Source organism: Apodemus sylvaticus, chromosome 6, assembly GCF_947179515.1.
Source record: "Apodemus sylvaticus chromosome 6, mApoSyl1.1, whole genome shotgun sequence".
NCBI lineage: Eukaryota > Metazoa > Chordata > Mammalia > Rodentia > Muridae > Apodemus > Apodemus sylvaticus.
This window is the reverse complement of record NC_067477.1, coordinates 4,184,208-4,209,734: the sequence shown is the minus strand read 5'-3', so window position 1 is coordinate 4,209,734 and position 25,527 is coordinate 4,184,208. Positions and strand designations below refer to the sequence as shown.

General features: G+C 38.4%; 2 gene segments (V, D, J or C); both read right to left on the bottom strand.

Moving 5' to 3' along the window:
* Positions 1-3,278: 3,278 nt before the first annotated feature.
* On the bottom strand, positions 3,279-3,984 carry LOC127686839 (immunoglobulin heavy variable 2-5-like). The segment is given in 2 exon segments: positions 3,279-3,784; positions 3,870-3,984. Coding segments are annotated over 2 exon segments (366 nt in total).
* An 8,442-nt stretch (positions 3,985-12,426) lies between these two features.
* On the bottom strand, positions 12,427-13,017 carry LOC127686820 (immunoglobulin heavy variable 3-72-like). The segment is given in 2 exon segments: positions 12,427-12,779; positions 12,870-13,017. Coding segments are annotated over 2 exon segments (384 nt in total).
* Positions 13,018-25,527: the final 12,510 nt, after the last annotated feature.

The following is a 25,527-nucleotide window of genomic DNA, read 5'->3' as shown; positions in this document are numbered from 1 at the left end:
TGCATAGGATTTCATGCCTACTTAAGTAATATAATTAAATAGTAACTGAGACATCCTCCTCTTATAATCCATACACAAATGTCTGGGCTCCATAATATTATAATTAGATAATATGAGTTTATTCTCCTAAGTTCAACTAATAGGAGGATCATAATACTTGCTGATCTGATGCAATGTCTGTGCAGAAGCTTTCCTTGAATAAATGGACATATTGATGTATATCATTTTTCTATTATTTTATTAATTTGTATTGTTTTTCCCTTGTCCTCTGCTTGGGCTCTCTTATCATTAATCACTCACCCATAGCAGTTCCTTTTAGACCTGTCTATATTTGATGATTATGAACACCACTTAAAGGACTGGCACCATTTTCACTATTCCAAGTCCCTTTGCAGATAGGCTTGCATCTGGAAAGTGACTCACATCTCACTTTGATTCAATCAAAGATTGATACACCATGGTGTCCTCAGTGGTCAGATATATAAGATGCAGGAACAGCCACTTTAAACATGTTTTGGTGAATCTCTGGATGTTCACTCTGTTACTTACCTGTGAAGAAAGTTACTGACAAATTCTGCAGAACATACATCTGGGAAAATGTTCTGAATCACCATTTGGAACTGCTAATCAGTCCACAGTAAAACACTGAGGATCACTGTCACACTTTGTCTCAAAAACTGTAAAGATGGTCTTGTTGCTAGTGTGCTGTAGCAATCATTTGATTACAGAGCAGAATATTGGAGATGAGTAAGACTATGAGTTTGGAATCAGTAATCATTGTATAATCACTGAACCTCCCACCTCAAATTACATGAAATGACCAGAGAAAACTAAAAATAATTGTTGAGGGTATTTCAACAAACCCAGATGGTAGTGGCTAATATCTTTTATCCCAAGATTGTGGAGGTAGGAACATGTGGATCTCTGAGTTCAAGTCTATCCTTGTCTATAGAAATAAGTTCAAGGGCAATCAGTGCTGTACAAAGAAACTATTTTGGATAAACAAAGCAAAACAAAAGAGTTTTTTAGCAGGAATGTTGCTCATATCCTCAGAATTAGATATTGATTGAGTATGTGATCAAACACTTCTGCTTCAAAGTTATTGACTCAACTATGATACATAAATGGCTCACATTGACACTAACATGGGTATAAGAATACAGTTTTACTCTGCCTGCACTAGCTCTAAATAGAAAGACCAAGATTTATATTTGTTAATTATACTTTTAAGTCTTATCATACTCTTGCTCCCAAATATTGTCTTATATCTTAAATTAATCAATCTATATCAATCCTGTGTTCTGACAAATGGTTTGCTAATTATTTCTCCTTCAGTCCTGCCTGCTTCTTCCTTTTCATCTAGCTGGTGACATCTGTTCCTGTCCTGATGATGTCATGAAGGACAAGGAGCTATAAGGTAATGGAAACTTATCTTTGTTGTTAGTAACAGAGACTTGTTTGGCTGTTGCTATACTTGATTATGTGTGGAAAGGAACATTACCCTAAGAAGACTCTGTACATGTCTGAGAAAATATCTCAGCAGTGAAACATGCATTGTTCTCCATAGATTCTTACCTGTTTATCAGTTCAGGAAGACAGAAATGATAAGAGATGTGTCAACAGAACAATTGACAACTGACCAGAAATTACTGGAAACTTTCCGACCAGGTTGTGCATGAACATGCCAGAAAGAAACAAACATGTTTTGTCTTTTCATGGTGTTTTCATTTAGGGAAAAGTAAAAGGTACATGAGATTTGGGGCCTTTGCCCAGTTTGTTTAACTTAAATGACCTTTGTTGATTGAAAATATCTTGTAAACAATATATTCTAATCAGACTTTACTTCTCCACAACTTTTCTTAGATCCTCATTCCTTTGCTACCAACCCAACTTCATACCCTTTATTTTTCTCACTTTTTAACCAAAAACAAACAAAAAGGTAAAACAAGACTCACTTTCTGTCAATTTGCCTTTCTCTCTATTACTATCCACCCTATCTTGTCATACATACATATTCACACATACACAAACTCAAAAGAAGAAAAAGTATGAAACCAAATATACATGAAAAAAATAGTAAGATAAACTGCCTAAGTAACGCTATATGAGAAAAAACTGCAAATATGTCATTGTGTTGCTTTTGTTTGGCCATCTCTTGGGTGTAGGGCCTAACATCAAGTGTGGTTAATACAGGAGTAAGTCCCCTTTGTAGAAGACTAAGTTTCTATTGTAAATGAGTACCAGCTGCAGATAGATTCTTACATAGTGGTGGGAGCACATATCCACTTCCCCCTCTCTGTAGAAATTCACATTGGTTTGAAAATACATAAGCCCTGTGCTTGTTCCCATAGTCTATGTGAGTTCATATGTGTATCAATTCTACTGTGTCTGGATAAGACTGCTTTTGTAGAGTAATCAATCATCTCTGACCCTTACAATCTTCTTTTGCAATGGTCATTTAGTCCTGGGATGAAGGTTTGGTGACGAAAACTCATTGAGTACCACTTCTCTAAAAATTGTACATTTCTGGTTCTCTCTAGCTTCATATCTACTGCAAAATGTGTCTGATGACAGGTAGATGAGTTACTGGATTAAGTGTAAATAAAATGATTTTATTGATATGTTGCTCTATCAGAACAGTGGCATATGATTTTCCCTTAGGGCCATGGTCTATGCAATTTCAGTTTCATGGCAATTCTAGCAGAGTCAGCCATGGCTAACCTTAACCCTAATCTCATAGGCCTTTATTCAATCAAAGAATGAATGATTGATCCCACAATGTTTGATCCTCTATTATGTCAGCATATCCCACAGACAGGGAACTATTGTAGACAACAGGGTTTAGAGTTAGAGTGGTTATTACCTTTCTCCTTTAATACCATACAAAATATGTCCAGTACTATGAACACTAATCAGTAGGAATAAAAATTCTACATGGACACATGATCAACTTCTCTGTGTTCAGTGAGATATATAAGTGCTGTCTTGAACCATGTGATGTTAAAATTAGTTTGTGGGGAGCAAAAAATAGACTTCAAAATACCTTGAATTATTTGGGAGTATCTATGGACACTCTTTGGTTGATGAATCAATTTGAGAATACTCATCCAGTAAATCCCATCTTCACCCTATACAAACGTTTACTGAAGGTAAACATTACAATAATTTGGAATTTTCCACTGTGGGAATTTGAAGACTAAGACTGAGTGGAACCATAGTTCTGAACTACCTGGTGTAAGCATCAAACATCCATCAGCTTTATAAAGTAAAACACAGAATCATTTATGAACATTATAATAGGAACCTAGGGTGAAGAAAAGGAATAGAAAGCTCTTAATTTAAGAGCAAACAGGAAACCACAGAGGCCAGCAGGAAAGCTGTAGCTGTACACTCTTCTGATATAATAGAAAAAACAGTGCTGAGAACCAGCCTGAAATAACGTACAGCTGAAAACTGAGACTGTTTCAATGTGTTCTCCGAGCACAGTAGTATGTGGCAGTATCTGAAGTGTCCACACTGGCCAGCTTGAGGAATACCTGGTTGTTGGAGGTGTCCTTAGAGATTGTAAGCCGACTCTTCAGTGATGGGTTATAGCCCTTATCATCATCCCACCAAATGGTTGCCAGCCACTCCAGACCCTTCCCTGAGGGCTGACGGATCCAGCCCACACCCATATTAGTAGTGCTCAGCGAAAACCCAGAGAAAGAGCAAGTCAGACTGAGGGTCTGTGAGGGCTGCAATATCCCAGGGCCAGACTCTTTCAGAGTAACCTGGGACAGGACATCTGTGAAGAAAAAGAAAAAGGAGAAGGTAAGGTTGGAACAGGTGTGGATAGAAACAGTTATCCCTTAGGCAGCCTCAGCACTCACATGCAGGGACAATCAGCAGCAGGAATGAGGAAGTAAGCCTGTCCATGGCTGCACACTAGTGAGTACACAGGTCCAGCTTTGACTTTTCAACCCGAGGTTGGGTGGATCCAGCAGAGATTTGCATTCCCTCACCAGGTGCTGACTCTGATGGTATACTTAAGTTTATGGACTAAAGTGGTATCAGTCTATGATTGAAGATGCAGGAGCCCTCAAGAGAGTTCATTTCTGCTTTTCATAGAGAGTATGTAATACACAAGACCAGGTTCCTCCATACATACTTCTAATGAGTGATGTTGTGTTGTAGTGAGGTTGATGGAGACCCTCACTCTAGCACAAAGGGTCGTGACTCTGACATGCTCTACTATGTTCATAGCAGCCCTATTTATAATTGCCAGATGCTGGAAAGAACCCAGGTATCCCTCAACAGAAGAGTGGATACAAAAAATGTGGTATATCTACACAATGGAGTACTATTCAGCCATTAGAAACAATGAATTCATGAAATTCTTAGGCAAATGGATGGAGCTAGAGAACATCATACTAAGTGAGGTAACCCAGACTCAAAAGGTGAATCATGGTATGCACTCACTAATAAGTGGTTATTAACCTAGAAAACTGGAATACCCAAAACATAATCCACACATCAAATGAGATACAAGAAGAAAGCAGGAGTGGTCCCTGGTTCTGGAAAGACTCAGTGAAACAGTATTTGGCAAAACCAGAACGGGGAACTGGGAAGGGGTGGGAGGGAGGACAGGGGAAGAGAAGGGGGCTTACGGGACTTTCGGGGAGTGGGGGGGGGCTAGAAAAGGGGAAATCATTTGAAATGTAAATAAATTATATCAAATAAAAAATAAATAAATAAATAAATAAATAAATAAATAAAGAATACTTCCCTATGTTTTTTGAATGGAGGACAGATGAGGAGCTCAAAGGGGAGATGTTACTACTACCTTGATGCTCTCTGTTTCTAAGGACTCTATGAGTCTTATCAATATATATTTTCCACACAATTGGTACACTAATTATAGACTTCCTGAATAGTGTAAGAGTATATGCCATCTCAAGCTGAAAATGATGAATAAAATAATTCCATGAAAGAGTGTGATTTCATTGACTTTACTGATGTGTCAAGTTCCTAACTCACATACTTGACATTGCTATTTATTCAACAATCAGTACCTTCATCTTTATACTGACCTGTATTTGTGACAACTTTAAAATCAACAGCAGAAAATAGAAACTCTAAGTGGGGAGAAATTTATTCAATTCTCCTAGATGCTGAAGATCTTAGAAGAAGGCACAGTGGGCAAACGATGCTGGAAGGCACAGCCCACAAGTTTAGGACATTTTTTTCACTGCCTTCAGAAATGTTAAAACACAATGCACTGTTCTTTGTTCTTATCAGTATGATGATTTAGAACTTAGAGAGAGTAAGATTTACCTAACTTTGGTCAACTTTATGCAGTGGTTTGTTGGCATGAACATGAATGAATATATGAAAAAGAGCCTGAGTAGATGACTGATTTCATTAAAGAAATCAACACCAAATGCAATCAAGTCGCTTTTATGAAAAAGAAATCCTCATATTCTCAGATGTTTGAAAGATAAAAATATCAAGACATGTCCAACCCATAAAATAAGATCTTAAGTTGTATCAACACAAGAAAGAGAAATAAATCTCAGAAAAATGAGTGCCTTCTGAGATCATGAACCATTAGAGTAAGATGGGCAATAAGGCCTGAACTAACACTTGGGTTCCCTTCCAGAGGACTGTCAATGTCAAAGTGACTTTTTGTCTATGAGTAAATTGCGTATCTTGAAATAGAAGGGTTTCTGACATTGTCTCCATGAGACTTAAAGACCATCCTGTACATATTCATGAGGCAGGAGGAAAGGCCCACAGAAGGAAAGATCCTGGAATGGATGACACAGAGGCTGAGTTGCCAGGTTTGGATGAAGGAGCAAGAGGGCCAGAAAAACAAGTATTGCTGGTTCCTGAATATTGGAATGTCAGACAACAGACTCTTCAGAAGAGTGAATATCAAATCTAAATAGGAACACAGATGTTGTGTTTTATGTGCTTTGTCCATGGAAGGCATAAAAGTGTGGTGTTATGTTAAGTCTGTGATATGAGCTGTAATGGATGAAGACATTTTTCCTGAGTTTTTCAGATGTACTTGAAGTAATTCCAGGTCCAAGTCCACAAATGTACAGAGATGTGAACAACATGGTACAAAAATTAAAATACAGAAATATAATCCAACAAGATTTTATACAAATTTATATATAAAACACCATGCCAATTGGAGCTCAAAAATTAGAACATATTACTCTAAATGTGGATCACATTAACTTCTTCACTTAGATATATTTTACAGCTTTCAAAATTCCTGTACTCAGTTATACTCAGCTAGAGAGCCTATTTCCAACTCAGCTAGAGTGTTTATGTATATCTAATCAGTGCCATAAGCATTGCTGTGTCTCCATGTTCATCACAAGAACATGTGAGGAGAAAGGCACTGCAGACTGAACATGTATTAGCTAAGGTGGAACTACCAACCCATCCTTCAGAAACTCCCAAGCACTTGGACTGAAAATGACAATACTATCATGGGATTCTTTTGATGAGGGCATGTTATATGTTGATGGTGTGAGTAATAGGATTACAATTACTGCAGACAGTAGAACAGCAGCCAGACATTCCTTTAGATGACATAAAAAGTCTACTAGCAGAGGAAGGATCTAATTTCATAAGGTACAAATGGCATCCAGCCAGGGAATAGAAAGTTAATATCTTAACAGGAATTATTAGGAAGCTGGAATTCTAAACTTCTAACAGTGGACAACTGCTTCTTGACAAGCTAATAAAATGTTCTAAGAGTAAATCTAAAAAGTAGGATGGATACAGTACATACCTGCAACATCACATCAGACCGAAAGACTCTCATATGAAAACACAAGACAGTATAGTGAAGAAACTGGTGCCACGTGAGGTCCAGAGTGCTGTGAACAGGGAAAGGTGGGCTGGATATCCAGATATTGTCAGGAACATTGTATATATTCATGTGTAATTGGTAGTAGTATGGTATAGATGTCATCTCTTCACTTCCTTCTGAGACCATTTTCCCCAAGTCACACACACAAAAATATATATATATATATATATTAAAGCTTAATATTACTAATTTTTAAAAAACATTTTAGAAGAAAATATACAGAAAATGAGTGATGAAAATAAAAATGTAAGGAAGGTCAAGTGTGAAAATGCACCCAGCTTCTCGCTCTCTCCTTCCCCTGAACTGTGGACATCACACGGCAGTGGGACCAGGTCTCCTACACTTCCCCAGCAGAGCAGCATTGGTTCAACATTGTGGATGGAACATCAAGAGCTGTGTTCCCAAGTCATGGTCAATCATATTTTCCAACTGAGAAAAATCCCTCCTGCCAGTGAAAAGAAGTTACAGATTAGATTTACAGATGCAGATGACAGTGATGATGATGATGATGAACCAACGTTTGACACATCATGTTTGAAATTTTCCATCATTCTGTCACTTGCCTATATAATTGGTTTTTGTCCTTCCAATAAGGTTAATATGTAATGAATAAAAAATATGCACAATTAGTTAACAAACACCTTTTACTGTCCTAAATTTGTAGTCTTGTCAGAGTAGCTCCATCACATGTATCATGTGGTCTCTGAAATTGTGCGATGTTAAGAAAAGAAGCCCCAGAGTCTCCTAGGACCACCTCCCTCTCCAGATGTTTCTCTGCACCTGTTACTGTTTCTCTCCTTGGTGAAAGCTGGATCTACACCACCCCCTGCTGCTCCTGAGCTTCCTCAAAGAGGCTTGTTTCTGACACACAGGGAACCTGCTCACCGTGTCTCCTGCACAGTAATACAAAGCTGAATCTTTGTGGTGACAGACATCTGCTTCAGAGTGAATTATTCCTTGAATGGGTGACGTTCTGATGGGTTCTTCAGTGACAGACCCACATTTTATAAAGACCTTATCCTCTTTTCTTTCAGGGGCCACGTAGGTTCTTCCTGAAGATGAATAACCACAACCTCTCAACAATTATGAGCCATCGATATTGAAGTCCCAAAATTGTTATTGTGTCATGATCTATGTAGAGTTTTGCCTTTTAGTATTTGTTTATAGAATTAGGGATCCAAAAATTATGTGTCAAGATTTAAAATTATTATATCTCTTTGATGAATTGTTCTGTTTACCATTATGCAACAAACACTTTAATCTCTTTTAATTAACTTTAGTGGAATGTTTACTTTGACTGATTGAGATAACTTCATCAGGATTTTATGTTTTCCAGTTGCTTAATGTTCTTTTTTTCATCCTTTGATAAAATTTTGATAGTTTCCTGAAGACAGAATATAATTTTTTTAATTTAGTTAATTTGTTTTATCTTTTTAATGATGCATCAAGTTCATTTACATTTAAGGTTAGTATGAAAAGATATTTGCTATTTCTTATAAGTTTGTTGGGCAGTTTTCTGTTTTCCAGGATATTTTTTCATATGGGGGAGGAGCTGATATTAAATTTTGGTTCCTGAAATTTAATTGGTTCTTGATTTGGTCAATAAAGAAGGTGAAACTCAATTGATGGGCAAAGGGAAACTTCTGGGATTTTCATGTCCCAGAAGAAAGAGAAGGGAGCACTTCAAGTCAGGCTTGGAATGAGAAGGACACAATAACCACCATGAAAGTTCTTGAGGCAGCCAGAACTGGTGGCCTCCACCACCAGCAGATAGCTGATGTAGGCTAGCTGATAAGTTTAGGGTAAGCAATTTCTGTGCCTAACAATTGTGTTACTTGGCGAGTTTTAAAATAAGAAAGCTGTCTAGTGTTTTTCTTCTTAGTAGAGCTAATGTGGGCAGGAGAAAGAGAGAAGACAGGTTGGTTGATGGCAGCTTGGTAAAACTAGCCAGGAGGAAGAGGTAGCTGGTGGAGCATAGACAGCAGCTCCCAATTCCCTTGTTGGGAGATAGTTACATTTGATCCTGGGCTAAGACAGATGGAACAAAGGGAACTAGGAGAGTTCAGACCACAGGCAGAGCACGTGAGAAGGCAGTAGCATGTTTGGTTAAGTTACACATAACAGTCTTTACATTTTTTCTTGTTTCTGTATTAGTTCTGAGGGTTTGGTGAGCTGCTGTGCTGAACATGGTGGTTTCTTCCCTTGTCTAGCTTGCTTATCAGCAGTGAAGCTACCTTTCATCTTTCTTCCTGTAAAACATTCCACTCAGAACTTCCTACAGTGCAGACTTGATCATCATGAGCTGCATCAAATTGTATTTTCTTGAAATACTTTAATTTTTCCATCAATTTTGAAAGATAGCTTAGCAGGGTATAACATTCTTGGTTCACAGTTGCTCATTTTCAGAGCTTGAAATATTGCATTCCATGTCTTTTCAGTCTTTGTGGTTGCTAACAAAGGGTCTGGGGTAATCATGTTATTTCTATCATTGTATGTGAATTGGTGGTTTGGGATGCTTCTTTTAGGATTGTTTTTTATATTTGACATCCTGATTGTAATATACCATGCTCATGATTGTTTGGTATTTGACATACTTCTTGTATTTAGAAGCCTACTTCTTTCTGTAAATTTCATATAATCTTTCTAATTAGTTGATCTTTTTCAATTTTACCTCTTCTTCTACACTGTGAATTCTAAGGTTTGGCTTCTTGCACATATTCTGGACTTCTAGGAAAAATCATGTGTGCTACTGATTTTTTTCCTTATAATTGTCTGTTTATATTATTTATTCAACTGTATCCTTTATCAATGAAATTCATTCTTCTTCGTGGACTTGTCTGTTAATGATAATATCTGTTGTAGTTTTTGTTTAGCTGCCCATCTCCTTCATCTCAAGCACTTTTGTATGATTATTTTTCAATGTTTTAAACTCCTTGCAATTTTTTTTTACTCCACATTCTGAGCTTTGCCCTCCACCTCATTAGCTGTTGCATTCACTTTGGAGACTGCCTTGTCAAGATCTTGAATAGATTCCCATAACTAATGTATATTTGTTTGGTTCTTCTGTGTGATTGTTAATTCTTTTGCGTATTAAGATTCCAAATTCTTTCAAGACATTTCATCTATTTCTGTAATTTTGAATTCCCTCAAATAGGAACTGGATGATTGGTATTGTGTCTCAGGTAATGGTTGTCTCAGATTTTTTTTATATTATTTTCTTGTGCTTCATACATCTGTTAAAGTGTGCATGTTTTTATATCTTCGGGTTTTTTGTGATATTTGGGATTATATGTCTCTTCTTAGAGGAATATCTGCATGAAGTTTAGCTGGAAAAACTTGGTGTTAATCATCAAAAAAAAGTTGCTGAACTTAGCTATGTATCAAAATGTATCAAAATGGCTAAAGTTGGAGCTACACACTAACCTCTGAGGTAACTAGGTGGTTTCAAACCTGGTCGTCCCTGCACTCTATGGACCTACTGGAGTCAGAATATCAGACTTCACACCACCCGAAGTTCATCTACTATCAGGAGTCTGTGATTAAAAATATGAGACTCAAAGATGTCCAGGATCACTGGTTCTGCAGTGACATTTTGCATATCAGAGATCAGAATTCCACACCTGCATTGGCCTCAGATACCACTGGAACCAAAGCTCCATTCTCTCAGTGGACTCTGGACATAATGGAGTCAAACTTTTGGGCCCTGCCCTGAGTTCTTAGAATATCTGGCTGGAAACCTGATCACAAGTTGATATTCTGTCTCTCAGATACCAGAAGTCTCATAGAGCTTGAAACTTACCATAATATTTTTCATAATATTATTTCAAGTCGGTACACATGAACCTGTGAGTGTCCCTCAATAACTCTCACCACATCTAATCTAAGAACTCAGTGCTTTATCCAAAGTATTTTTATTGATCCTCTGTGGGGCTTTTCACACATGTTCCTTGCTCATATCTGAGCACACATCGTACATGCTAACTAGTCTTTACATGAAATTATTTTTAATTTACATAAATAACATTAACAGCACTGAGGGCTGCCCCAGCCTTTGGAGGTTTGGAGCTGACGTGGAACAGAGTTAAACAAAAGACTTATGATCTCTGGCCTTGTAACAATCTCTAACTCTACTGGGGGCTAGATACTGGTGGTTTCTAGAATCTTAACACTCTCTTGCATATTCTGTGCCTGGAACCACTGGCTTCTTTTTTTTTTTTAAACTCTGTGCTTTATTAGAAACTGGAATCTTAACTCTTTATTTCTGTTCTGCTACTCATGTAGACTTTGGATGGCCCAAAATATATGAGGGGTGTACTGGCTGGTTTTGTGTGTCAACTTGACACAGACTGGAGTTATCACAGAGAAAGGAGCTTCAGTTGGGGGAAGTGCCTCCATGAGATCCAGCTTTGGGGCATTTTCTCGATTAGTGATCAAGGGGATAGGGCCCCTTGTGGGTGGTACCATCTCTGGCCTGGTATTCTTGGGTTCTGTAAGAGAGCAGGCTGAGCAAGCCAGGGGAAGCAAGCCAGTAAGGAACATCCCTCCATGGTTTCTGCATCAGCTCCTGCTTCCTGACCTGCTTGAGTTCCAGTCCTGACTTCCTTTAGTGATGAACAGCTATGTGTAAGTGTAAGCGAAATAAATCCTTTCCTCCCCAACTTGGTTCTTGGTCATGATGTTTGTGCAGGAATAGAAACCCTGACTAAGACAAGGGGAAAAGTCCTCAGAAAGGCCTGAGAAGTCTTAGAAAACAAAGGTGAAAACTGGCTTGAGAAGAGACCAATGCATCTGGTAATTAAGAAAATATAGGATAGTTTCAACTGATTGTTATGTTAATGGGATAAAAAGTCATTTTAAGCTTTAAGGGTACAATAGGAAATACGTATATCAAGATTTTTAATGTATCCATCACTTTAAATGATTTGGGCACATTTAAAACTCACAAAAAAAATTCATAATATTTTCATAATAGGAAAAGCTGTATTAAAGTGGATTATTTTAAATAATCTGTCATATAGAGGAGTCATGTAGCAAGGTCCTGGATGAGTCAGATAATTTATATTTATTTGAACATTAAATCATATTGTTTAGTAAAACTTTAAGTAATGGTCATATTATGCAGTTAACTTAAAAGCCTATAATTTTATTCATATATTTACCTAAATATCTATTTACAGATATATAGAAATAATCCATATATAAACAATTGTGTGCCCTCTAAGTAATTTAGTAGATGTTGAAGGATTTCTGTTACTAAATATGGACAGATAAATTAACATTATCAGAAGTTTTTACTTTATGAAATGCATATTCTCCCTTTACAATGCATTTTGTCTTCCACTTTTTCTTTGAATATATACACAGATAATAAAAATGCATCGTAATGGCAAAACTGCAAAAAAAAAAAAAAAAAATCCAGATACTTATGACTCCAGCATACCAAAGCAGTGAAATTTAAATCCACTCCCTGTTCTGCTTGGGGCTACAGCTTGTCTCTAGTGCCCCCTGCTGGTACTGAGCCCTCACTGGTGGTTCTGAACAGGAGGTGAGGGAAGTTTTTGTCTGGGCTCACCCTACCAGCCACTCATTGTGTCTCTTTCTCTGGCACAGTAATACATTGCTGTGTCCTCCGCTCTCACGTGGTTCATTTGAAGGTAGGCAGTGTTCTTGGAATCATCTCTTGAAATGGTGAATCTCTCCTTCACGGATGCAGCGTATTCTGTTGTGTGATCTCTAAGTTTGTCTCGAATGAAACCTACCCACTCCAGTCGCTTTCCTGGAGACTGGCGATGCCAGTGTATGTAGTAGTCACTGAATGTAAATCCAGACCCTTCGCAGTAGAGTCTCAGAGATCCCCCTGACTGAATAAAACCTCCTCCAGACTGTACCAGTTGTACTTCACAGTGTACACCTAAGAACACAACAACAGCATGTGTAAGAGATGGACACACACACACACACACAAATGCATACACTAAATCTTCCAGTTCTGTTATGTTACCATTCAGAATCATCAAAACAAAAACAAAGCTCTGCCCAAACTTCATGGTATGTCCTCTGAATTAATCCAGTCAACAATGGAAGGCTGTGGAGACCTCCAGAAATGCTAGCCTCTCCGTCTCTGGGCTGTAGAAACAACAGCTAGGCTGTTTAATAGACAACCGAACTCTTTATTTGCATATGCCCATCACTTTCATTTCAAAGTAATAAAATTACTGGATCAAGGCTCGTGAGTTAACATCATCTTGCATAGCCCCAAGGTTATTGTAGAGGTGCTGCAATGAATTTTCCCTTATATTTCCCAAATAGAACTAGTGTCTACTTCAGAAATCATGTGGTATTTAAACATACCCTCTTGGTGTCTACTGCTTTCCACATAACTCTTTTTTAAAGATTTATTTACCTATGTGAGTACACCATCACCCTCTTTGGACACACCGGAAGAGGGCATCAGATTCCATTACCGGTGGTTGTGTGCTGCCATGTGGTTGCTGGGAATTGAACTCAAGAGTCAGTGCTCTTAACTGCTGAGCCAGATCTCCGGTCCTCCACGTAACTCTTAACTTCTCATCTTCACCATCCAGTTTGACTGCTCTCACATTACTCCTGCTCAACTAAGACATTTTTCTTGGTAAAATAATATTTTCCTTTCTTACCCTTTAGGCAGGCTCCCTTTCGAGAAGCTCAGGGATGAGGAATGACGAGCCCATTCCACTCTGCCTCCTCAAACGTCTTTCTTGCATACTTTAATGGCATAACACATGATCACTATTTACAGGCACCAAACTGTGCAATAATGACTGAGGGTTTCTTGCCCTGTTCTCACTTAGGACATAACCACTGGCCAGCTCTTCTGCGTTCCTAAAAGACTCCATATGAACTTTAGGATGGTTTTCTATATCTGTAAAGAAATTTCTGGGGGTTATGATTGTGTTTACACTGAATCTGTATTCAGTATTATTAGATGTATTAGAACATATCAGTATGTACTATAATACATACTGATCTGTATTAGAATGGTCATTTTCACTATGTTAATTCTACCAATCCATGAGCATGGGGTGTCTTTCCAGACTCTAGTGACCTTCTTTATTTCTTTCTTTGGAGGCTTAAAGTTTACATTGCAGATTTCTGTCACATCCTTTGTTAGATTTATTCTCAGATGATTTTATTTTCTTTGATGCTACTGTGAATATAAGCAAATCCATGAGCTTCTCTGCATGTAGGTATATAGAAAAGCTACTGATTTTTGAGAGTTAATTTTGCATCCTGCCACAATGATGAATTTGTTTATCCATTCTGGAAGTTTCCTGGAAGAATTTTTGGGCTCTGTAATGTATACTGTCATATCGTCTGCAAGTAGAAATAGTTTGACTTCCTGTGCCTTTAATTTTCCTTTTCTTGCCTTATTGCTACAACTGGTACTTTGAACATAGTGTTGAAATGGCATGGGCATCCCTGTCTCATTACTGAGTTCAGTGGTATTGCTACAAGCTTTTCTCCGTTTTGGATTGTATTAGTTATGGGTTCCTCATTTATAACTTTAACTGTACTGGGATATGGCCCCTTTGGCCACACATTCTCTAGGATTTTTAAAATAAAGCTATATTAGATTTTGGCAAAGCCTTTTTATGCATCTATTTGGATGACTTTTGTGTTTAAATCATTTATACATCTTATTACATTTATTGACCTGCATACTTTGAATGACCTCTGCATTTAATAAATTCAACTTGATCATGGTGTATAATCTTTTTGGAGTATGTCTGTATTCTCTTTGAAAGTATTTTATTAAGTATTATTGAGTCTACATTCATCAGAATTGGTGGTCTATAGTTTTCTCTTCTTTTTCTGTTTTTACCACTTTGGATATTAGAGTTATACTAACTTCATTAAAGTAGTTTGGGAGCGCTTCTTCTGTTTCTGAATGTTTAAACTATTTAAAAATGAAGGTGTTCACACCTTTAATCCCAGCATTCAGGATGCATAGGCAGACAGATTATCTGTGAGTCTGAGGCCAGGTGAGGATTATGGATATGTAGATTTAGATGTATCTGAGACTGAGGGACCCAGTTTTAGTTTCTCATGTCATCAATGCCAACCAAATCATTCAGTATGAACTATATTGTACTCTGGCTAATGACAGCATGCCTTTCCCCTTTGGGATGGAGGAAAAGGCGAAGAGACTCGATAATGCCACCACACACAGACAGGTTCACAGGCTTCCCCAACTTCCCACACTTTGATCAAGCCTCTTTACCAGCTACAAGGCGAGGGATTACCCAGAAGCCAAGCCTGTGAGGACTAATCACCAATACCTCTCCAGACATCCCTCATTATGGGACCCAATGTTCTTAGAACATACTAGGATACTCAGCAATGCCCACTTGTGCTTACTGAACCTGAGTACCAACTCTCATGACACTCTCTAGTAAATTCACAAAATAAGAAGTCTTAAACAAACTCTAGGGATTCCCTTTTCAAAAATCTTGACACATGACTTCACATTATTGCAAACCAGGTCTTTGGGGCACACATAAGTTTATTTCCACTATAACCCAACACGACACCTATAAACTTCCCAACTTTAAATTAATTTAGGTTTGTTTAGAATTAAAAGTAAACTTCCTTAACATGAGGGAGAAATTTGTTAGTATTGGGGCAATTAATCTACAGAAGACTGGTTCACTTATGCATAATTCCCCAACTCTAAAGTCACAGTCTAACATAGATGGAACATATTTGGAGAATGCGCACCCTCTGGTGGTACAGGGTGGTACTACAATGATACAGGCTTTTATACTAAATTTGTATTCAATATTGCTAGTCTATCCAAAGGACATAACATCGCAGTTACCTCTTCTGTTGAGACTAGGAAAACTTCATAAATCTGGTATGGAAATTTTACACTTATTCTGGAATTTCAGACTCTCTGTCAGGCAAATGGCGACATCGTATGTATGTGCAATATTATACAGACAACCTTAATAGTGTTTAAAAACAATATAATTTATTTTAACTAAAGTCTGGAGCTGGGTTTCAAAACAACCTGGATAATACCAATTAGAACATGGACATTATCTAATGGTTACAGACCCCAAATACACCAACCATTAAATTTCATATGAAATGATCATGGGATGAACTCAGATTATACACAAACTACACGAAAAAGAACCACACAGTCTTTGCTGTATCCTCTGGTATGTGGCTTTGGGTATTAAAAATTTCAAATTTAGGGTACTCTGATTCTCTTTCACTGGTGGTACAAGAATTGAGTAATCTAACTGATTATGACATGATTTCATCTATGTAATATAATTTATATATAATCTATTTTCAGTTATAGTAATTACCACAGGTCACCTCAACAGGATTCAACATCCCTTATTTCCTGGCATATGACAGATGAGCCTATTGTAGCCTGTAACAGTGCCCTAAGGTACTTAACAAACAGAAAATGTCTTTGTGGAAATCATTTGGATGGAAATTTAACAATGCTAATTTAATTACTAAAACATATCTTCTTGTAATTTTAATACAATTCAGTCTTTTAAAAGTAATTTGACTGAGATGTCCTGGATATCTTGTGTACCAACAACAGGTTTTAACTCTTCTCACAGCTTTGAAACACGTATTTCTTCTAAATATGCATTCCTCACAGATTGCCATGTTGGGGAAGACTCTCCTGGACCCTGTGGGATGCTGTGCAGAAAATATAACCAGACAATTAATTACATATTAAATATTAGAAATCAAGATGCACAGACAATATGCTCGGGAAATATTAAAATCCAGGAACACTATAATGGCACTTTTAAAACATAAAACTACTATAGTACTCTGCAGACCTGATATGTATTAATATAACTTGCATTTTTCTGAAATTTATTTTTATATACACAACACTTACCGTAAATGTTTGAAATTTTCTCACTCTTGCAGAATTCTTAATTTCCCTATTCAACAAAAGAAGAAAAGAAGTTTACTTTAGTTTGATACTGCTGCTACCATAGCACCTAAGCTTTGACTATCTCCACAGCACACCAAGCTGCCAGGTTAGTAGAACACAAATTTATAAATTTACAGCAATTTTGGCTGGTTCAAATGCTTGCTTCTTAACTTACTTTTAAGAACAATATTCAACATAGTTTAACTGTTTCAAAGTCTGAAACACTTGAATGATATGAAAACTAGATATTTAGAAGACTTTCTTTCAGAAAGCAGACATATTAGACAAAGTGCTTTTTGACAAAACACTGCTTTGACATAGAAATCCTGCCTAGCACATACATGGAATCCACACACCTTGCCAATGGTAGCTGCAGAGAGAATTGTTAACCTCATGAGAACTGGGGTTGGTCCTATAACTGATACAGCCATTAGAATTCTCAACCCATTTGAAACTTGGGGATACAATACACAAAGTATAGGCCATATTCAAGTAATAGTCTTTGAAATCACTAAAGCTTTATTAGCCTTAAAGGTTTACACGTGCCTCGTGGACTAAAAGGCTCTTATGTATAGACTTCGGGTAATCAGATACAATTTGCCTCCTCTTAATTTGATTCTAAAAGTTTAATCCAGCTTACACTGAGCTTTGCATTGCTCCTTATAGTCCCATGTCAGACACTGATTTACGGAAGACATTTTTGACCCACCTACATAGCAAACAGCACCTAAACACTGGTCCACAAGACTGAGTTATTTGCTCAGCAACTTAGATATGGTTATATACTATGACAAAACCATTTCACATAAAGGCAAAGACCCAACACAACTACATCTTAACCAAGAATCCGCACACTCAATTGAATCTTGAAAAATGTGTGTTAATGATTTGTGCCACCAGAGTACTTTTCACTTCATATTTAATAGCACTATTGAACCGTGCTGGGGATATGAGATCCCCAAACTACTAAAATAGTTCTGACAGCAATCCCCAACTAACCTAAAAGACAACCAGTGAGCAATTAATAAGGCATCCCAAAAAGTTAATGAAAATATTTGTTAAAATGTGCAAAGAATTTACCCAAAGTCAAATACATGGCAAGCCTGCTAAGCCATGTGCTGACACATCCAAAGCCTTAAGAATTTAAGCTAGACAGTAAACTCACACTGCTGTGCTCCTGAGACACAGCAAGACAAGCCTCTGCACGGATACTCCTTGGCAAGGAAACTTTGAGACTGGACACTGCATGACTCTGGCTTTAGTAACCATAGAGTTTCAGGTACCATTACTGAATTCACAGATGCCCACCTGACAGTGGATAGCAGGAAACATGTTGTAGTCTCCGATCCCCTCTCTGAACTCATCTGCAGTGGATCACAAAGATTGTCTCACCCAATCTTCCTTTCATAAACTCAACCTATTATCCCAGCTTTCAACCCCAGTAGACATTCCCTGGGAACACACCAGCTGAGCAGACCAAGGAATCATGCAACTGAAGACTCAATCACTCCTTTCCTCTAAATACAACCCCCAGTACTCTTATACCCAGCTCAAAACAGAGCACCTGCTACAGCCTTACTCCTCATCACTGCCCACATCTCCTGTGGGTCCACAAACCTTCTCCTCCTAACTTACTTTCCCCAACTCTAGCATACGTACCCTGCTATCCTACAGGCCACTCCTGGAGTCTAAATAAGGAGAACCTGGTGGAACACCCTCCTGTGAAGCCCTGCAGCCCCTAGACTACCCCATTCCTAAGTGTGATCTCCCAGTATCTGGAAACACATTTTACCTGGAGCCTCCAATGGCCACGCCTACCAGGTCTACAGAAAATTTTCTACTATAAAACACACAACCACCATGCTCTCCTAAAGTCTAGAGAGAAAACATAAACCAAGGATCAAAACACCACCCAACAAAAACAAACCCAGTTATTAGCATCTAGACTTATAATCATCCCAATCCCAAATGCTTGGACAATGGCTTAAAAACCAGGGCAATGTCTCCACCAAGCTGTACCACATCCAGCCCTGAATATCTGAACATAGCTGAACACAAAGAAAAAGACCTAAAAAAAAAAAAAAAAAAAAAGAATCTGCTATGAGTGCTGAGAACTGAGTCCTCTGCAAATACAGCAAGTACTCTTAATTACTGAGCCATCTCCCCAGCACCCCACACATTCCCCCCCCCCAAAAAATGACAGAAAGTCTTTAAAGGAAAAAAATGGATGGATAGATCCCTTAAATAATTCCAGGAAAATACAAACAGTAGGAGGGAAAAAATGAAAGTGTTTAAGACCAAAAAATGGAAATAGATTCAATAAAGAAAACCCAAAATGACATAATTCTAGAAATTGAAAACGTAGGAATCAAACAGGACCTACACAGACAGAAGCTTCACCAACAGAATACAAGAGATGAAAGAGAGAATCTCAAGTGTTAAAGATATGATAGAAAAAAAGATGAATCAACCAAAAAAATGTTAAATCTAAAATCTTCTGACACAAAAATCCAGGAAACCCGAGGCACTATGAAAAGACAAATTAAAAGAATAATAAAAATAGAGGAAGGAGAAGAAATCTAGTTCAAAGGCTCAGAAAATATTTTCAACAAAATCATAAAAGAAATTTTTTCTGACCTAAAAAAGGAAAATACTATCAAGCTACATGAAACTTAAAGAACACCAAATAGATTGAACTGAAAAATAAATTCCTGTCAGCATATGATAATTAAAATACTAAACAGACAGAGCAAAGCAAGAATATTAAGTTGGAAGAGAAAGAGATCAAGCAACATATAAAGGTAGATTTATTAGAATTACACATGATTTCTCAATGGAGAATTTAAAAGCCAGATGTGATACAGACTCTAAGAAAGTACAAATAACAGACAAGAAATATACCCAGTAAAACTTTCAATCACCATAAATGGAGAAAATAAGATATTCTGTGATAAAGCCAAATTTAAACAAAATTTATCTGCAAATCCAGCCCTACAGAAGGTGTTAGAAAGAAAGCCCCAATCTCAGGGGGTTAGCTACAACTATGAAAACACAGGAAACAAATAATCTCAGACCAGCAAAACCAAAAAAGGCAGGCACACACACACACACACACACACATCATCATCATCATCATCATCACCACCACCACCACCACCACCATCACCACTACCACCAGCAGAAGCAACAACAACAAAACAGTAAGAATCAACAATCATGGGTCATTGATTCTTTCAATACCAATGGTCTTAATTCCCTGATATTAAAAAAAAGGACAAAAAAAAACATACTAACAGAATGGATGGAGAAACAGGATCCATCCTTCTGCTGTATCTAAGAAATACACCTCAACAGAAAAGACAGACATTGCCTCATGGTTAAGTTTTAGAAAAAGATATTCCAAGCAAATGGACCTAAGAAGCAAGCTGTTGTAGCCATTTAATATTTAACAAAACAGTCTTTAAACCAAAACTAATCAGAATAGGTTTTCACACAGAGATAGTGGGAGACTTCAATATGCCACTCTCACCAATAGACAGGTCATCAAGACAGAAACTGAACATAGAAATGCTACAACTAGTTGAAGTTATGCACCAAATGGACCTAACAGATATTTATAGAACATTTTCACCCAAACACAAAGGAATATGCTTTCTTCTTAGTACCTCATAGAACTTTTTCCAAATAAATAAATTAATTAATAGATAGATAAATGAGAGAAATCTCACACTAACAACTTAGTAGTAGTAGTAGTAGTAGTAGTAGTAGTAGATATTTGCTTTATTTACATTTTAAATGGTATCCCCTTTCTGTGTCACCCCTCCAAAAACCCCTATCCTACTCCCCTCCCCCTGCTCACTCCTCCCCCAATTCCCTGACTTGCATTCCCCTATTCTGGGGAATACAGCCTTCACAGGACCAATGGCCTCTCCTTTCATTGATGTCTGAAATGGTCATCTTCTGCTACATATGTAGCTGGAGCTGTGGGTCCCTCCATTCACACTAACAACTTAACAACACACTTGAAAGCTCTAGAAAAAGAAGTGATCACAACCAGAAGGAGTAAACGAAAAGAAATAAAATCAAGGCTGAAATCAATAAAATAGAATCCTAGAAAAGAAAACAATACAAAGAATCAGTGAAATGAAGCGTTGGTCCTTACAAAAAATCAATAAGATCAACAAACTCTTATCTAAATTATTTAAAAGGATGAGAAAGAATATCCAAATTAACAAAATTAGAAGTGAAAGGGGTAATATAACAACAGACACCAAGGAAATCCAAAGAATCATAAGACATATTTTAAAAACCTGCACCCCACCAAACTTGAATATCTAAAAAATAGATATTTTTCTTGATAGATACCACTTGACAAAGCTAAATCCAGATCATATAAACAATTTAATAGACCTATAACACCGAAGGAAATAGAAACTGTCGTTAAAAATCTCCCAACCAAAAAAGTCCAGGGCCAGATGGTTTTAGCAAAGAATTCTACAAGGCTTTTCAAAATAGACTTAATGTCAATACTTCTCAAATTATTCCACAAAATAGGAACAGAAAGGGCAATGACCAAATTATTTTATAAGGGCACGAATACCTTGATAGACAAACCACACACACACACACACACACACACACACACACACACACACCACAAGAAAGAGAATTACAGGCTAGTTTCCCCTATGAACATAGATGCAAACATATTTGAGAAAGTACTCTCAAAATGAATCTAAGAATATACCAAAATGATCATCCACCATGATCAAATAGGCTTCATCCCAGAGATACAGGGATGGTCAACATTGGTAAATCAATAAATGTAATCCATCATACAAACAAACTGAATGGCAAAATACACTTGATCATCTCATTAGACAAAATCCAACACCCCTTCATGTTAAAAGTCTTCTAGAGATTAGGGACCTGAGGCACATACTTCAACATAATAAAGGCAGTTTACATCAAGCCTATAGCTAACATCAACTTAAATTGAGAGAAACTCAAAACAATTCACATAAATCTGGAACAAGACAAAGAAGTGCACTCTCTCCATACCTGTTCAGTATAATACTTGAAGCTTTACTGAGAGCAGTAAGACAACTACAGGAGGTCAACGAGATACAAATTTGAAAGGGAGAAGTCAAAATATGTTTATTTGCAGATGGTATATATGATAATATACATAATTGACCCTAAAATTTCTACCAGGAAATAGCTACAGCTGATAAGCACTTTCAGCAAACTAAATGAATACAAAATTAACTCACAAAATTCAGCAATACTTCTATATACAAATGACAGATGTACTAAGAAATCAGAGAAAGAATACCTTTCATAATAGCTTCAAATAATATAAAGTATCTTGGGGCAACTCAAACCAAGCAAGTGAAAGATAAAAAAAAAAAAAAAAAAAAAAAAAAAAAGCAAAAAAAAAAAACTTCAAGTCATTGAAGAAAGAAATTAAAGAAGATATCAGAAGATGGAAAAATCATTCATGTTCCTGAATTGGTAAGGTTAATGTAATAAAAAATATAGCCATCGGGCGGCAGCGGCGGCAGCAGTGCAGCAGTGGCTGGTCCAGCTGAAGGGCCATCAGCAGTGGAACCAAGGCGACACAGGGTCCAGTTAGGCCCTGCGCCCATGACCACTGACCTTCGCTGACCAGCCGGGCTGCAAGCAGCTGCGGTTTTGAGGCGCCTTTCACCACACAGAAGCCACATCAGAACTCAGCCTCCCGACAGTCAGGAGAGGCTCACCTCCATCTTGGTTTCGGACTCCAGAGAGATCGGACAGACTGAGGTACACAAACATAATCCGAGGCCAACACCGCGGGGGTCTGAGTCCGACGGGTGTTGGCCTACACCCAGGCCCTGGGCTGTTCGGGGGGCCATCGGGGTGCCAACCCAGCCAGGAGGTTTTTTGCCCTGGCCTGCGAGCGTGCCGCCATTTTGCCTACAGGACGACAGAGAGCTCTGGTGAGCAGAGCCATAACAGGCATAGCCTGAGGCTAACAAAGTGGGGGTCGAGGCCCCAAAAAGCCTAGGACTGACCCCAAGAACTGGGCGGCTTGGTGGGCCATCTGTGTGTCAACCCGCCCAGGAGGTTGTTAGCACAGCAGACTCTCCCGGTGCTTTCGGGGAGCGCGAGTACGCGCGCCCGCCATCCTGGTCACCTGGCAGACCCAATTAACAGTCATAGCCCTAGGGGAACTTGGCTCGGACCTTGGCCTCCCAGGCTTTTGCCTGGACTCAGGGCCTGGGTGGCCAGGCTAACCTTGTGTGCACCAGCCCGATTGGGGGATCGGCTGCCCAGCGGAGTGATCAGAACACAGGGGAGGTCCCGGCAGCATACACCGTCAACGCACCCTGGGGGTGCACACGGGCTCCATCTGGTCCACAGACACAATCTGGGGCAAGGCCTCAGGCGGAAGCCCTCAGCTCAACTCTCTCCGCTTCCGGATCCAGATCAGCCTGGGCGGCAGCACCACGTCTCCAGGTCCTGCAAGAGGCTAGAGGGGCTTTTCGGGCGGCCAGCTAGGAGAAGTCGGTGTGCTCCAGTGAATCCAGCGGGCCCCAGCGGGAAACTTCGGGTGCCTGCTTCGGGATCTGAACAGCCTGGGCAGCAGCACCCTGTCTACAGGCAGTGCAGGAGGTAAGCTGTGCACCAGAGGCCAACTGGGAAGGGGCAGCTTGCACTGGTGAGTCCAGCACTGACAAGACAAACTAACACCAGTGAGAACTAGATGGCAAAAGGCAAATGCAGGAACGTCACTAACAGAAATCAAGGCAATATGGCAACATCTGAACCCAATTCTCCTCTACCAACATGTCCTGGATACCCCATCACACCAGTAAAACAAGATTTGGATTTAAAATCACTGGTCATGATGCTGGTACAGGAACACATGAAAGACATACTTAAAGAAATTCAGGAGAAAATGGATCAAAAGTTAGAAGCCCTTGCAAGGGAAACACAAAAATCATTGAAAGAAATCCAGGAGAATACAAAAGCCAACAATGAGGAAACACAAAAAACACTTAAAGAAATACGGGAGAACTTTGGTCAACAGGCTGAGGTCATGAAAGAGGAAACACAAAAATCTCTTAAAGAACTACAGGAAAGCACAAACAACCAAGTGAAGGAGCTAAGCAAAACCATCCAGGATCTAAAATCAGAAGTAGAAACAACTAAGAAAACTCAAAGGGAGACAACTTTGGAGATAGAAAGCCTTGGGAAGAAATCAGGGGACAGAGATGCAAATATCAACAACAGAATACAAGAGATAGAAGAAAGAATCTCAGATGCTGAAGATTCCATAGAAACCATGAACTCAACAGTTAAAGAAAATGCAAAATGCAAAAAACTTGTAACCCAAAATATCCAGGAAATCCAGGACACAATGAGAAGACCAAACCTAAGGATTATAGGCATAGATGAGAGTGAAGATTTACAACTTAAAGGGCCAGCAAATATCTTCAATAAAATTATGGAAGAAAACTTCCCTAACCTAAAGAGAGAGATGCCCACGAATATACAAGAAGCCTACAGAACTCCAAACAGACTGGACCAGAACAGAAATACTTCCCGTCACATAATAATCAAAACACCAAATGTTCTAAACAAAGAAAGAATATTAAAGGCAGTAAGAGAAAAAGGCCAAGTAACATATAAAGGAAGACCTATCAGAATTACAGCAGACTTTTCACCTGAGACTATGAAGGCTAGAAGGTCCTGGGCAGATCTCATGCAGACTCTAAGAGAACACAAATGCCAACCAAAACTACTATACCCAGCAAAACTCTCAATCACCGTAGATGGAGAAACTAAGATATTTCATGACAAAACCAAGTTTACCCAATATCTATCCACAAACCTAGCCCTACAAAGGATAATAGGAGGAAAACACCAATACAAGGAGGGAAACTTCACCCTGGAAAAAGCAAGATAGTAACCTTTCATCAAACCCAAAAGAAGTTAAGCAATCAAATTTAAAAAATAACTTCAAAAATGATAGGAAGTAACAATCACTATTCCTTAATATCTCTTAACATCAATAGACTTAATGCCCCAATAAAAAGACACAGACTAACTGACTGGATACGCAAACAGGACCCTACATTTTGCTGCTTACAGGAAACACACCTCAGGGTCAAAGACAAACACTACCTTAGAGTAAAAGGCTGGAAGACAATTTTACAAGCAAATGGTCTCAGGAAACAAGCTGGAGTAGCCATTTTAATATCATATAAAATTGACTTTCAACCCAAAGTCATCAAAAGAGACTCTGAGGGACACTTCTTGCTGGTCAAAGAAAAAATACAGCAAGAAGAACTCTCAATCCTGAACATCTATGCTCCAAATGCAAGGGCACCCTCTTTCGTAAAAGAAACTTTATTAAAACTCAAAGCACACATTGCACCTAACACAATAATTGTGGGTGACTTCAACACTGCACTTTCCTCAATGGACCGATCAGGAAAACAGAAACTAAACAGGGACACAATGAAACTAATTGAAGCTTTGGACCAATTAGATTTAACAGATATATATAGAACATTCTATCCTAAAACAAAAGAATATACCTTTTTCTCAGCACCTCATGGTACCTTCTCCAAGATCGACCATATAATTGGTCACAAGACAGACCTCAACAAATATAAGAAGATCAAACTAATCCCATGCCTCCTATCAGATCACTATG